The sequence below is a fragment of the Mytilus edulis genome, chromosome 5 (genome assembly GCF_963676685.1).
Source record: "Mytilus edulis chromosome 5, xbMytEdul2.2, whole genome shotgun sequence".
Taxonomy (NCBI): domain Eukaryota; kingdom Metazoa; phylum Mollusca; class Bivalvia; order Mytilida; family Mytilidae; genus Mytilus; species Mytilus edulis.
This window is the reverse complement of record NC_092348.1, coordinates 52140044-52155448: the sequence shown is the minus strand read 5'-3', so window position 1 is coordinate 52155448 and position 15405 is coordinate 52140044. Positions and strand designations below refer to the sequence as shown.

The 15405-nt window shown below is 32.4% G+C and overlaps 1 protein-coding gene across 3 annotated transcripts in view; it reads right to left on the bottom strand.

Annotated features, from left to right (window-relative positions):
* Positions 1 to 1170: 1170 nt before the first annotated feature.
* Positions 1171 to 15405, bottom strand: part of LOC139525464 (importin-4-like) — a 371591-nt gene continuing 357356 nt past the window's right edge. For 2 of the 3 annotated variants that reach the window (XM_071320816.1, XM_071320817.1), the window contains 2 exons: positions 9817 to 9886; positions 1171 to 1429 (listed from right to left, as the gene is read on the bottom strand). In XM_071320816.1, coding sequence (XP_071176917.1) covers positions 1296 to 1429; positions 9817 to 9886 — 204 coding nt within the window. In that variant the 3' untranslated portion in view covers positions 1171 to 1295. The remainder of the gene's footprint in view (positions 1430 to 9816; positions 9887 to 15405) is intronic. The other variant, XM_071320818.1, reaches the window with a different exon arrangement.

Genomic DNA, 15405 nt, shown 5'->3' with positions numbered 1-15405 from the left:
ACCAGGCTTATAATGTTATACACCAGACGCCCGTTCGTGCTCATAGCACGCATCAGTAATGCTCTGTTAAAAAAAGCCAGAAAGCCAAACAAGTATAAAGTTGAAGAGCATTGAGGACACAAAGTTCCAAAAAGTTGTGCCAAATAAATTAGAATATTGATTGGTTTTCTTGTTTCGTATTTTTCAAAACACAAGTAAACTATATAATAAATATCAAGTCCAAGGACCATAACTCTGCACAAATTCATCAGACTGGAACAACATACGAACTTAATAAGTAACTTTTCATGATAGAACTATATACCAATTATCAAATAAATATCTTCAAACATGACAAAAAAGTGCGGAAACATATTATTTGAGTTAATTTCTGAAGTACAAGGACCATACGTCTGCATAAAATCTTTAGACCTGAATGAAATTCTAACTTGATTTGTAACTTGTCATGATAAAACGAAAAAATAAAATCAATATCTTCAATCACATAGAAAATAGTATGGAAAATTGATTGGCCCTACTGACGGATGGACAGATAGACAAACAAACAGAGTGCAAACATAAAGTCCCCTTGGATAAGTGTAAACAATTTCATTGACTGATTCGATCAACCAAAAGTTTTGTACAAGTAAACAAGATAATGGTTTTACACTAGTAATTTTGGGGCCCTTTATAGCTTGTTGTTCGGTGTGAGCTAAGGCTCCGTGTTGAAGGCCGTACTTTAACCTATAATGGTTTACTTTTTAAATTGTTATTTGTATGGAGAGTTGTCTCATTGGCACTCACACCACATCTTCCTATATCTAATTAGCATATATTTTAACCTATAACATGCAAATAAACTTGACCTAGACAAATCCAATTGAACGAGTTCGCTATCTATTTATACCTATATTAATGTTATTATCGTGTAATGACCGTCGGTAGTCATTGAAAGTCTTTGTGATGATTAATAAGAATACGTCTAGACTTTAATACACACGAAACACCAATATATATTATCAATCCCATTTTGGGATAATTTGGATAAACGTTTAAATATGGTATCAATCAAATCGAAGACAATGAATTTGACAGCTAATGAACCTTTAAACATGATTTTGGTTGAAAAATGAAGAAATGACATGTTGTAAGTCAATGAACAACTCATGTAAAATTTTGCAGCACGAAACATTGGTTATAAATAATTTAATTAATTCAAGTTACAAATCTATAACATTGAGGCAGTAAAACCTTAGAAAGGATCATGACAAAAATCTGCTTGTATAACTATAACCAGTTGCCTGCATTTAACTACATCAAAAACTCATTTGAAGACAAGCATCTAATTTCGAAATTTTTTCAGCAGGTAAAACATTTCTGACAGCTTGATAATCCCCAGGGTACTTCACAGAAACATCTTTAACGAAATGTACTAATGTTGACTGTACATCTGCAAAAAAAATTAAAAAAAAGAACAATCATTTAGGCTTCTTGCACATACAATTTGTTTCTTTTAAACATTGTAAAGTTTGTTGATCGAATCTAAAATTCTTAACTGATATCTCTTGTTGATTTACAGATTTACGCTATCTCCATTTGTACAACACGCAAACATTAATATAAATCATTGTTAAATCTTTTTCGACAATTTAGTCTTTATTCATTTTGTTAAATGATAAATATTTAACCAGTTTCAACCCACCATTTTTTTCTTAAAATGTTCTGTACCAAGTCAGGAAAATGGTCATTGTTATATTATAGTTCGTTTTTGTGTGTGTAACATTTAAATGTTGTGTTTCTGTTGTGTCATAGTTCTCTTATATTAGATGCGTTTCCCTCAGTTTAGGTTTGTAACCTAAATTTGTTTTTTTCTCAATCGATTTATTAATTTCGAACAGCGGTATACTATTGTTGCCTTTATTTAGTAAGAAGTTTAAAACAGGACAGAAACTGTCAAGGAAGGTATTAAATGTCAATTCAAAATATTTGTCCAGGAGATAACTGTTTTGCTGGACATTTATAATTGTTCCTTTTACGTGGTTCTCAAATAGAAGTTCAATGAGAGAAAAGTTCAAGGACGTCGCACCCCAAATGTAGTACATTCGATATGCCTCAACAGAGAAGAACTAGATGCTCCCTGAACGGTTGGGGCAAGTATGGACACACCATTCAAGTTGGATTCAGCTCTATATTTGGATTGTGATTAAATAGTTGAAACAGCATAGGTTTCTGACACAGAATGAATGTTGTCTAATGAACTTCATTTTTTTTTGCTTTTGAGCAATTCACTATGCTGTTGAATATTAATCCTCTCCGAAAAATAATATTTGAAGAAATTTTCTTTTTAATTTCTGAAATCTGAAATGAGAAAAATTGAACCCCCCCCATATTTTTTTTCACCTCCCCCTTTACCTTATTCCAAAACTGATCTCAATTCAAATTTCTAATGTAGTTTGCAACAATAACTACTCATCTAAACAGATCATAAAATATTAAAATGTAAAAAAAGAAAGATAACTCTAATCTATTGTCTTGAAACTACAATAATCATGGCTAAAAATAAACAAAAAAGCTTCACCAGCAACATTTTATATTGGCAAATTTCCAATGAAGTTTATTAATCTAAAGTCATTGGCAAATTTCCAATATACATAATTTAAAAGCAGTTTAGATGAGATAAACAAACTAGAGGCTCTCAAGAGCCTGTGTCGCTCACCTTGGTCTATGTGCATATTAAACAATGGACACAGATAAATTCGTAACAAAATTGTGTTTTGATGATGATGATGTGTTTTGATGATGATGATGTGTTTATAGATCTCACTTTACCGAACATTCTTGTTGCTACAATTATCTCTATCTATAATGAACCTGGCCCAGTAATTACAGTGGAAAATATTTTCTAAAAATCTACAAAAATTTATGAAAAATGTAAAAAATTTACTATAAAGGGCAATAACTCCTAAAGGGGTCAACTGACCATATCGGTCGTGTTGACTTATTTGTAAATCTTACTTTGCTGAACATTATTGCTGTTCACTGTTTATCTCTATCTATAATATTATTCAAGATTATAACCAAAAACAGCAAAATTTCCTTAAAATTACCAATTCAGAGGCAGCAACCCAACAACTGGTTGTTCGATTCATCTCAAATTTTCAGGGTAGATAGATCTTGACCTGATAAACAATTTAACACCTGTCAGATTTGCTCTTAATGCTTTTGTTTTTGAGTTATAAGCCAAAAACTGCATTTTACCCCTATGTTCTATTTTTAGCCATGGCGGCCATCTTGGTTGGTTGACCGGGTCACCGCACACAATTTTTAAACTAGCTACCCCAATGATGATTGTGGCCAAGTTTGGTGCAATTTGGCCCAGTAGTTTCAGAGAAGAAGATTTTTGTAAAAGTTAACGACGGACGCCAAGTGATGAGAAAAGCTCACTTGGCCCTGTGGGCCAGATGAGCTTAAAAGCTTCATCAGCAACATTTTATATTGGCAAATTTCCAATGAAGTTCAATAAACTAAGTTATTGGCAACTTTCCAATGGAATTTATTAATAATAAAGTTTTTGGCAAATTTCCAATATACTTTAAAAGCAGTTTAGGTGAGATATTCAAATAAGTTTCAATTTCCATCCTTACACTGCTTTTAAATTATGTTTTTTACTTAAGTAATTAATTGTCCATTAACCTGAAAACCCTTTTCTCCTCTTTTTTGCACCTTATTCCTTAACGGTTTGAGCCATAACTCACAAAGACACTTCTTACCATCACTTTGTGGTATTCCAATATCCAAAATATAAATACATGGTTCAGCATATCAAAGAACCCTAAGAATTCAATTTTTGATGAAATCAAATAAAGTTCAATTTTGGACCCTTTAGACCTCACTGTAGACCAATTTGATAACCGGGCCCAAATATCATAAATCTAAATACATTGTTAGATTCGGCATATCGAAGAACCCCATATATTCAATTTTTGTTGAAATCAAAGAAAGTTTAATTTTGGACCCCAATTTAGACCAACTTGAAAATTGGGCCCATAATATAAAAACTAAGTACATGTTTAGATTCAGCATATCAAAGAACCCCAAAAACTGGTCGTTTAACTGTTGTGAAGGATTTTGCCAACTGTAGTATTATGAGATACAATACAAAACTATGTATCGCATACCCCGTATCGCATAGCAAAACCCGTATCGCATACCTGGCGTGACGTCATAATTCGAATGACGTCAACGTTTGATCTGTGACGTCCAGATGCTATTCCAACTAAAAAAAATGTGCTATCATTTCAACTAGTTTGATTCAAATCAGTCATGTTGTTACTTTGTAATATATTTTTGATTTTTTAAAATTAAAACATGTAGTTGAAATGATGGAACAGTATCGTTTACTTAGTAAATTATTTAAATATACATGGTCTGAACAGTATATTGAGAATGTAATAAGGTTATAGGGGACATTACAATGTGGATATTCAGCTCAAGGAAGTCTGTAAAAAAAAGTAGGCTGAAAAAATACAGGAAAATCATAATTTCCTTTTTCTTGCTTATATTTTCGGACGATTTAAAAGAACACCGGATACATGTATTCCATGAATCTGATTCTGTTAAAATATATGATAAACAGAATAATACATAGCAAAATCAGTATCGCATGCTGTATCACCACTCGAACAATATCAGCCCTTGGGACCTTCGGCCATCGGGACTGATATTGGTTTCTCGTGGTGATACAGCATGCGATACGGATTTTGCCATGTATTATTCTATATGTCAAATTTGATAAAGATCCATCATTTAAAACAAAGTTATTGTCGGGGAAACCAAATGGGTCTTCGGACGACGTTGACGATGCAGACAACACAGACGACAACATTATAGCATTATACATTATAGCATTATATGAACCCAATTTTGTTTTTGATATTTTGACCAAGCCGTCAGATAATTGACAAGTGATAAGGGTTTGATTGAACAATAAACAGGTATTAAAATATATAATACTCGATAATTATATGGATTATGTTTCACGCCAAGAATGAGTAAAGGTAAATACCGGCCTTGATAGAAATGTGCATTGTTTTTGTCAAAACATTGATCGGAAGGTTTTTATGCCAAAAATCATTTGAAAATTCCGTTATTTAAGTACTAGCTGTTTCACATTCAATTGTGGATATAAGGACCTTCACTCGTCCAGCATGTTTAAATGGATCAAACTGACAGCAGAAAAACATTTGATTCAACGACAACTCGTATACTATCATAGCATCCGTATTAAAAGCAACCAAGTCAGCATGGACTTCTTAGAACATTATAGCTCAGTAAAAGTATGTACGTCCCTTAATTGTACGTTCGTCCATACATTCCAAAATTGGTTTCTGTTCTCTTACTTTTAAATAAGTTTCACTAAACCAAATTTTATGAAACTAATACAAGTTTGAATTTTGGTGGTGATAGTTATATCGTTCTAGATTTATGCCCCTTTACAAATGTAACGAGATGCTCCGCAGGGCGCAGCTTTATACGACCGCAGAGGTTGAACCCTGAATGGTTGGGGCAAGTATGGACACAACATTCAAGCTGGATTCAGCTCTAAATTTGGATTGTGATGAAATAGTTGACACAGCATAGGTTTCTGACACAGAATGAATGTGGTCTAATCAACTTAAACTAATTTTTTTTGCCTTTGAGCAATTCACTATGCTGTTGCATATTAATCCTCTCAAAAAAATGTTTGTAGAAATTTTCTTTTTATTTATGAAATCTGAAATGAGAAAAATTTACCCCCCCATTTTTTTTTCACATCCCCCTTTCCCTTTTTCTAAAACTGAATTCAATTCAAATTTCTAATGGAGTTTGCAACAATAACTACTCATTTAAATACATCATAAAATATTAAAATGTAAAAAAAGTGATTGCCATCACTGAATGGTAAAGATTGTTTTAATTTTTCAGTTGGTAGTAAAAGTGAATATACATTGTATATTGTATAAAACAATAATTTAAGTTGATTCAACTACTATTCTGGACAAAGGAAGATAACTCCAATTGAAAATTTCTTGCTATTGCACAATACTGTGCAATTGAAGATTTCTTGCTATTGCGCAATACTGTGCAATTGAAAATTTCTAGTTATTGCACAATTCTGTGCAATTGAAGATTTTTTGCTATTGCTGAATACTGTGCAATTGAAAATTTCTTGCTATTGCACAATACTTAATATAATAATTTTGGATCTTGATTGGAACCAACTTGAAAACTGGGTCCATAATCAAAAATCTAAGTACATGATTAGATTCAGCATATCAAAAAAGCCCAAGAATTCAATTTTTGTTAAATCAAACTTAGTTTAATTTTGGACCCTTTTGACTTTAATGTAGACCAATTTGAAAACGGGACCAAAAATTAAGAATCTACATACACAGTAAGATTTAGCATATCAAAGAACCCCAATTATTCAATTTTTGATGAAATCAAACAAAATTTAATTTTGGACCATGATTTGGACAAACTTGAAAACTGGGCCAATAATAAAAAATCTAAGTACATTTTTAGATTCAGCAGATCAAAGAGCTCAAAGGATTCAATTTTTGTTAAAATCAAACTAAGTTTAATTTTGGACCCTTTGGACCTTAATGTAGACCAATTTGAAAACAGGACCAAAAATTAAGAATCTACATACACAGTTAGATTTGGCAAATCAAAGAACCCCAATTATTCAATTTTTGATGAAATCAAACAAAGTTCAATTTTGGACCCTTTGAACCCCTTATTCCTAAACTGTTGGGACCAAAACTCCCAAAATCAAACCCAACCTTCCTTTTATGGTCACAAACCTTGTGTTTAAAATTTCATAGATTTGTATTTACTTATACTAAAGTTATGGTGCGAAAACCAAGAATAATGCTTATTTGGGTCCCCTTTTTGGCCCCTTATTCCTAAACTGTTGGAACCAAAACAGCTAAAATCAATCCCAGCCTTCCTTTTATGGTTATTAACCTTGTGTTAAAATTTCATAGATTTCTATTCACTTTTACTAAAGTTAGAGTGCGAAAACTAAAAGTATTCGGACGACGACGACGACGCCAAAGTGATAGCAATATACGACGAAAAATTAAAATTTTTGCGGTCGTATAAAAATTGCTGAATATTTCGTTTCTGTTATCTTACTTTGATTCGCTCAACCAAATGTTATGAAACTTATACACAATACTTTTAACCATATAACAAAGATCAAGTTTTTTGAAAAACTAAGGATTTTCGTACCCCAGGAGTAGATTACCTTAGCCATATTTGGCACAACTTTTAGGAATTTTTTATCCTCACTGCTCTTCAACTTTGTATTTATATGGCTTTTTTTACTATTTTTATCTGAGCGTCACTGATGAGTCTTATATAGACGAAACGCGCGTCTGGCGTATAAAATTATAATCCTGGTACTTTTGATAACTATTATTAACGTTTATTATTAAGTAAAAGCCTGAGTGTATCGATCGAACCGGAATGACTGAGTGAAATGCGAGAACAAGTTGATATTTTGACAGGAAGCAACATATTTAAATTCGAAAAAAAATAATTGTCAAAGCGCTTTCATGATATTTTGAAGACACTGTTTGGCAGCCATACGCCCGCCCATCCGCCGACGTACATCCCCCAATCAATAACTGATATTCCCTTCGAAAATCCGGTTAAAAATAAAATTTATCAAAATAGACAGGGAACTAACGTCAATAGTTGTAAACAATTCCCTAAACTTTTATAAAAACTGCAAAAAGTATTTTTAAATCATTGTTCGAAAACTGAAAAATCCCCCTTTTTTAATGAGCAAAACGCCATAACTCGGAAACGTAAAAAATAAAATTTATAAAAATCGAAAGGGAGCTCATGTCAATACATATAAACAAATTCACCACATTTCCTGCAAATTGATGAAAGTATTTTTGAGTTATTGTCCTAAAAATGGATAATCCCCCTTTTTTAATGAAAAAAAAAACCAAAACTCGGAAACTTTAAATCTAAAATTGATGAAAATTGAAATAAAGCACAGGATGTGTATATCAGAAGTCCCTTGGAAGATTTAGATATCTAGTCAGCAACATAGGCTTTTAATTGCATTTCGTGCAATCTTTACCCCAAAACACACATCAACAACACCAAGTTTATAAACCAATATAAAAACTAGTATATTATTAAATATGAATAAGAAAAAATAATACTAGTATACTGTAATTTTGTAATTTGTTTTTTAAACCATGTTATAAAAAAAGATTTAGCTCAAACAGAACTAATAGACCTAATTCACTAAATGCCTTCATTACATGACAATTGGAATACTAGTATTTAAACATTCTGCCCGACGTTAAACACTATGTCAAGTCAGTAAAGGACCCCAACATGAAGTGCAAATTCTTGTTTCAACAAACTTTTCTATATTTATTGTTATCTGCTGTTTAAAAACTTTCTATGGTTTCTTATCAAAAGTGGTAACCCATTTCATTAACTATTAATGAAGGAACAGATAACAAAAACTTTATTTTGAGGAACATCTTTGAATGAGGTCAACATTTATTGTGTCCTTGTAAGACTTACAATGATCACCTCACAAAAAATCGGTGATAAATAAGGTTGAGACTTATAAATACATACTAGCACACACCCGTGATATCGCAGGTCCGTGACTGAATTAAAGTATATAACTATGCGCAAGCCTTATTTTAGTATTAGTATTTTCATCTGATAAAGTCATGCCGATTATAAGATACACAGTTTTCTCTGCTTTCAAATCTTTCTGTTTGAACCACTCGAACTGGAACTTATCAATTATTGGTAATATTAATTATTTGGAAAATAAAAGGTCCTGGAATGGAGTAATCAGTATTTTTTAATCAACAGCATTGTCCTATATTAGTTATAAATAAAGTTGAATTTATTTGTTTTGTTATCTTAGAAAGTCTAACTGATAAAATACTACAATAGGTGACAATGATTGCATTTAGTAGTGTCAACCCTGTGATTATGACCCGTGTATATAGCATAATCCTAGATACACCGTTTGGTGGTGAGCCTGTCAGATGCGGAACGTACATATAAGGTAATATGTAACAGGTGAATATACTATTGGTATTGGTATCGGACTCGACCCGGAACTTCTTAATTATTGGCAATATTAATTACGTGGAAAACAATAGGGCCTAGAGTGGTGTAATTTTTAATCTACACCTTTGTACTATATTAGTTATATATAAAGTTGTATTCTTTGATTCGTCGTTTTTACGTGATGACGGCTGACAAATTGGACCTCGTTATTTTAGTATTATAGATAGTATGCGAAAAGGTTACGTAATCATCAAAATATACTTATTTAAACATTCAAATTTTGAAAAAAGAAGATGTGGTATGATTGCTAATGAGACAACTGTCCACTAGAGACCAATATGACACAGAAATTAACAACTATAGATCACTGCACGGCCTTCAACAATGAGCAAAGCCCATACCGCATAGTTTGGTAAAGGACCAGATTTATATGGCAGATGAAACTGCAGACCTAAAAGCTTTTAAGACATGAATTATCCGTCTATTATGTATCCTGGCGTATAACGCCTTATGTAAAGTTGTATGCACTAAAATCACCAGCATATTATTTTGAAACATAGTTTTGTATTGCTTCTCATAATACTACAGTTGGCAAAATCCTTCACAACAGTTAAACGACCAGTTTGATTTAAATTCACACTGAATATGTTAGTGAAGGTCATAGAAAAATTCTAGATCAATGCTAGGGTACAGCTATATTTCACACAGGGGCTAAGTACTAAACATGCATACCTTGTTTAACCTTTTCTGTTCCAACTACACATGATATAGACTCTAGAATTTTTGGAATATATGCTTTAATCTAAAAAATAATACCAAATAGTTCAATAAAATAATTAGATGTATATTACAATGTAGTCAAGAAGTGAGTACTGTAATTGTACTTATTTTCACGAATTTCTCGGTTGGGTTATTATCGCGAAAATAAATACACGCGAATCTAAATCAAACCTTTAAACTAAAGGTCAATAATTATAAAATCGCGAAAATAAATACCCGCGAACGTGTTTGAAATACACAATTCGCGAAAATAAGTACCCGCGAAAAAAGTACAGTATTTTCTTTTTCTCCTTCTGCACAAAGTTACCGTGTCAAGTTGAATAAAAGAACACAATTCCAATGAACCTAGAGACACAATCTTTATTTTTACAAACAGAAACAGTACATTATTCTTTGTTTGACCCTTTGAAGCAAAACAAAAACAAAAATGCAATCAGCTAAAACAAACAAGAGGACATTTTTTCTTATAACTTCAAGTAGATACAGTAATCTCCCATTGTAAATGTACACAATATTTCATGTCAATATTTTTGTATTAAGACATAAAACATTAGTGGATATGTTACCAAACATCAAAATAATGCTTTTGTTTATCCTTTTAGTATTTCGTACTGCACATTTTGGAAACAGCTTGATATAAGTAGAGGCTCCAAGGAGCTTGTGTCGTTCATCTGATATTTTTATTTACAATTTATGCATGAAAAATGCAACCGTTTAATTTTTGCTTCAGTTTCAGAGATAAAAGCAAAACACTGCATTTAACCTCTCTGTTATATGTTGCCAGCCATGGCGGCCACCTTGGTTGGCTGGCCGGGTCAAAGGACACATTTTTATACGACCGCAAATTTTTGCGTTCGTATATTGTTATCACGTCGTCGTCGTCAGCGTCGTCCGAAGACGGATTGTTTCCGGATAATAACTTTAGTATAAATGAATAGAAATAAATAAAATTTTAAAACAATGTTTATAACCACAAAAGGAAGTTTGGGATTGATTTTGGGAGTAATGGTCCCTAAGGTTTAGGAATTAAAGGCTCACAGGGGATCAAAACAAGCATTTATCTAGTGTCAACTCAATAAGTTATGTATAAGTATTTCAATTGTTCTGAAATTGTACTACAATGTTTAATACCATAAGTAGAATGTTGGGATATATTTTAAGTGTTATGGGGCAAACGGTTTAGGAATAAACGGCAAAAAAAAGCATTTTTGTAGTTTCAAGACAATAAATTGGAGTTATCTTTCTTTGTCCAGAATGGTTGTTGAATCACCTAAAACCAATGCTTTATGAAATCTTCTTTGAAAATTGGAGTTATCTTTCTTTGTCCAGAATAATAGATGAATCAGCTTAAATCAATGCTATATACAATACACAATGCAATATTCACCTTTACTACCAACTGATAAATTAAAGCAATCTTTACCATTCAGTGATTACAAGCACTTTGATTACCATTCTAGAATTATGCCCCTTTACAAGTGGAACCAGGTGCTTCGCAGGGCGCAGCTTTATACGACCGCAGAGGTCGAACCCTGAACAGTTGGGGCAAGTATGGACAAAACATTCAAGCGTGATACAGCTCTGAATTTGGATTGTGATCAAATTTTTTACATTACATGTTTTTTTTTACACAAAACAAATGTCAAGATTTTACAAATCAATTAAAGATTTCTTCTTCAAACTTTTTAAATCTAAAATTAAATAGTTGATCATGACACAGCATAGGTTTCTGACACAGAACGAATGTGGTCTAATGTTCAAAATTTACAAAAATTTACAAAATTTATGAAAATTGTTCAAAATTGACTATAAAGGGCTGCAATTCCTTAAGGGGTCAACTGACCATTTTTGTCATGTTGACTTATTTGTAGATCTTACTTTGCTGATCATTATTGATGTGTACAGTTTAAGTCTATCTATAATAATGTTCAAGATATTAACCAACCAGATGCTCCGCAGGGCGCAGCTTTATACGACCGCAGAGGTTGAACCCTGAACGGTTGAGGCAAGTATGGACACAACATTCAAGCTGGATTCAGCTCTAAATTTGGATTTTGATTGAATAGTTGACACATCATAGGTTTCGGACACAGAATGAATGTGGTCTAATGAACTTAAACTTTGTTTGCCTTTGAGCAATTCACTATGCTGTTGAATATTAATCCTCTCAAAAAAATGTTTGAAGAAATTTTCTTTTTATTTATGAAATCTGAAATGAGAAAAATTTAAACCCCCCCCCCTTTTTCACATCCCCGTTTCCCTTTTTCAAAAACTGATATCAATTCAAATTTCTAATGGAGTTTGCAACAATAACTACTCTTTTAAATACATCATAAAATATTAAAATGTAAAATAAAGTGCTTGTTATCACTGAATGGTAAAGATTGGTTGGTAGTAAAAGTGAATATACATTGTTTATTGTATAAAACAATAAAAAAAACTTCATCAGCAACATTTTATATAAATTTCCAATGAAGTTATTTACATAAAGTTATTGGCAAATAAAAATAGAAAATGACATCATAGTCATGTCTGGCAAATGTCCAACATACATTATTTAAAAACATTTTAGATAAGATAAGGAAAAAAAGCTTCATCAGCAACATTTTATATTGGCAAATTTCCAATGAAGTTATTTACATAAAGTTATTGGCAAATAAAAATAGAAAATGACATTATAGTCATGTCTGGCAAATTTCCAACATATATTATCAACTACTATTCTATACAAAGAAAGATAACTCCAATTGAAAATTAATTGCTATTGCACAATATTGTGCAATTAGATATTTCTTGCTATTGTGCAATACTGTGCAATAGAAAATTTCTTGCTATTGCACAATACTTGATATGGAATCCTGATTTGGACCAACTTGAAAACTTGGCCCATAATCAAAAATCAAAGTACATATTTAGATATAGCATATCAAATAAGCCCAAGAATTTATTTTTTTTTTTAAATCAAACTTAGTTTCATTTTCGACCCTTCGGACCTTAATGTAGACCAATTTGAAAACTGGACCAAAAATTAAGAATCTACATACACAGTTAAATTTGGCATATCAAAGAACCCATTTATTCAATTTTTGATGAAATCAAACAAAGTTTAATTTTGGACCCCCATTTGGACCAACTTGAAAACTAGGCCAATAATTAAAAATCTAAGTACATTTTTAAATTCAGCATATCAAAGAACCCCAAGGATTCAATTTTTGTTAAAATCAAACTAAGTTTAATTTTGGACCCTTTGGACCTTAATGTAGACCAATTTGAAAATCGGGACCAAAAATTAAGAATCTACATACATAGTTAGATTCGGCATATCAAAGAACCCCAATTATTTAATTTTTGATGAAATCACACAAAGTTCAATTTTGGACCCTTTGGGCCCCTTATTCATAAACTGTTAGGACCAAAACTCCCAAAATCAAACCCAACCTTCCTTTTATGGTCATAAACCTTGTGTTTAAATTTCATAGATTTCTATTTACTTATACTAAAGTTGTTGTGCAAAAACCAAAAATAATGCTTATTTGGGCCCCTTTTTGGCCCCTAATTCATAAACTGTTGTGACCTCAACTCCAAAAATCAATACCAACCTTCCTTTTGTGGTCATAAACCTTGTGTTAAAATTTCATTGATTTCTATTCACTTTTACTAAAGTAAGAGTGCGAAAACTAAAAGTATTCGGACGACGACAACGACGACGACGACGACGACGACGCAGACGCAGACGACGACGACGACATGATAGCAATATACGACCAAAAAATTAAAATTTTTGCGGTCGTATAAAAAGGGAAGAATTTATTCGTTTCTGTTCTCTTAACTTAAGTTTGTCTCAACTCAATTTAATGAAACGTGTATATACTGCTTATTACCTCTAAACTCAGTTTAAGTTCAACTTTTGGCAGCTTCACTTTTCTTGAGTTATGTCCCTTTATAACGTTATATGCTAGCGGGTGAATCATCTGTGTCCCTTTGGACACATTCCCCATTTACTTTTTTAGAAGTTACTATTAATTAATATTAATTTTAACCATGACTGTATAACATTTTATATTTTAATACTTTATGATGTATTTAAATGAGAAGTAATTGTTGCAAACTCCATTAGAAATTAGAATTGAGATCATTTTTGGAATAAGGGAAAGGGGGAGGTGAAAGATAAATTGTGGGGGGGTGGGGGGGGGGGGTAAATTTTTCTCATTTTCTTTTGGAGAGGATTATTACTCAACAGCATAGCCAGTGAATTGCTGAAAAGCAGAACAAATCTTTTAAGTTCATTAGACCACATTCATCCTGTGTCAGAAACCTATGTGTGTCAACTATTTAATCACAATCCAAATTCAGAGCTGAATCCAGCTTAAATGTTGTGTCCATACTTGCCCCAACCGTTCAGGGTTCAACCTCTGCGGTTGTATAAAGCTGCACCCTGCGGAGCATCTGGTTGATATTGAAATAAAATTTAATACATAAAATTTCAAACAGGAGGTGGTGGAGACTCCCCCTATATTTGTTTTGATTTATTGTACCATACAAGAATATATTTGGTTGAGGGGTTAGGATCTTGACCGTTTATAATAGATATAGGAAGATGTGGTGTGAGTGCCAATGAGACAACTCTCCATCCAAATAACAATTTTAAAAAAGTAAACCATTATAGGTCAATGTTCTCAAACAGGAGGGGTTGAAGTTGACCCCCAGGGATTCCCCGTATACTGTGGATTCGTGGTTTTGCCAATATCTGTATACAAAGCCTGTTAAAACTATCTTATTCGTTGAGCATTTGACTTCCGTTGGTTCATCTGTACCCACAAAACACACGACAATTGATATCAAACGAATAATAATGAATCAACAGTATTTCATTTGATTTTTTATATCGTCCCCTTCATGAATATATATGGTTTGGGGTGGAGATCTCGACCAATGGACTAAGATTTTATTTTTTTTAATTTCTAAAGACTTTAACTTGAAAACAGTGATTGATAGACACATGCGGTCTTAAGTAATGATAACAGGACAATAAAACAAATGAAATAAGTTATAGACATAGGGTTCTAAAGTAAACCCCTCTCTTCTTTATGACTTTCATAATACTCCTTAATAGACCACAATACGCAAACGAAAGATAAAAGGGAAGGGGATTGTAGTTACGACGTAAGGAACATTTCCGATATCATTTGTGAAACGGTTATTCCATAACGGTCAACCAACTCGTGATGGCGTCCGTAAAATTTACGAAGGGATGATTTCAACTTCACCATTTGGAACTCTTTGTTTAATAGCTCCCTTGTGAGCAGCAACCCTCTATCAAGAAAATTATGATAGGAAATGCAAGCACGTGAATATCTTATCAGTTGGGAGATATATATATATATATAAGGTACCAGGATTATAATTTAGTACGCCAGACGCGCGTTTCCTCTACATAAGACTCATCAGTGACGCTCATATCAAAATATTTATTAAGCCAAACAAGTAAAAAGTTGAAGAGCATTGAGGATCCAAAATTCCAAAAAGTTGTGCCAAATACGG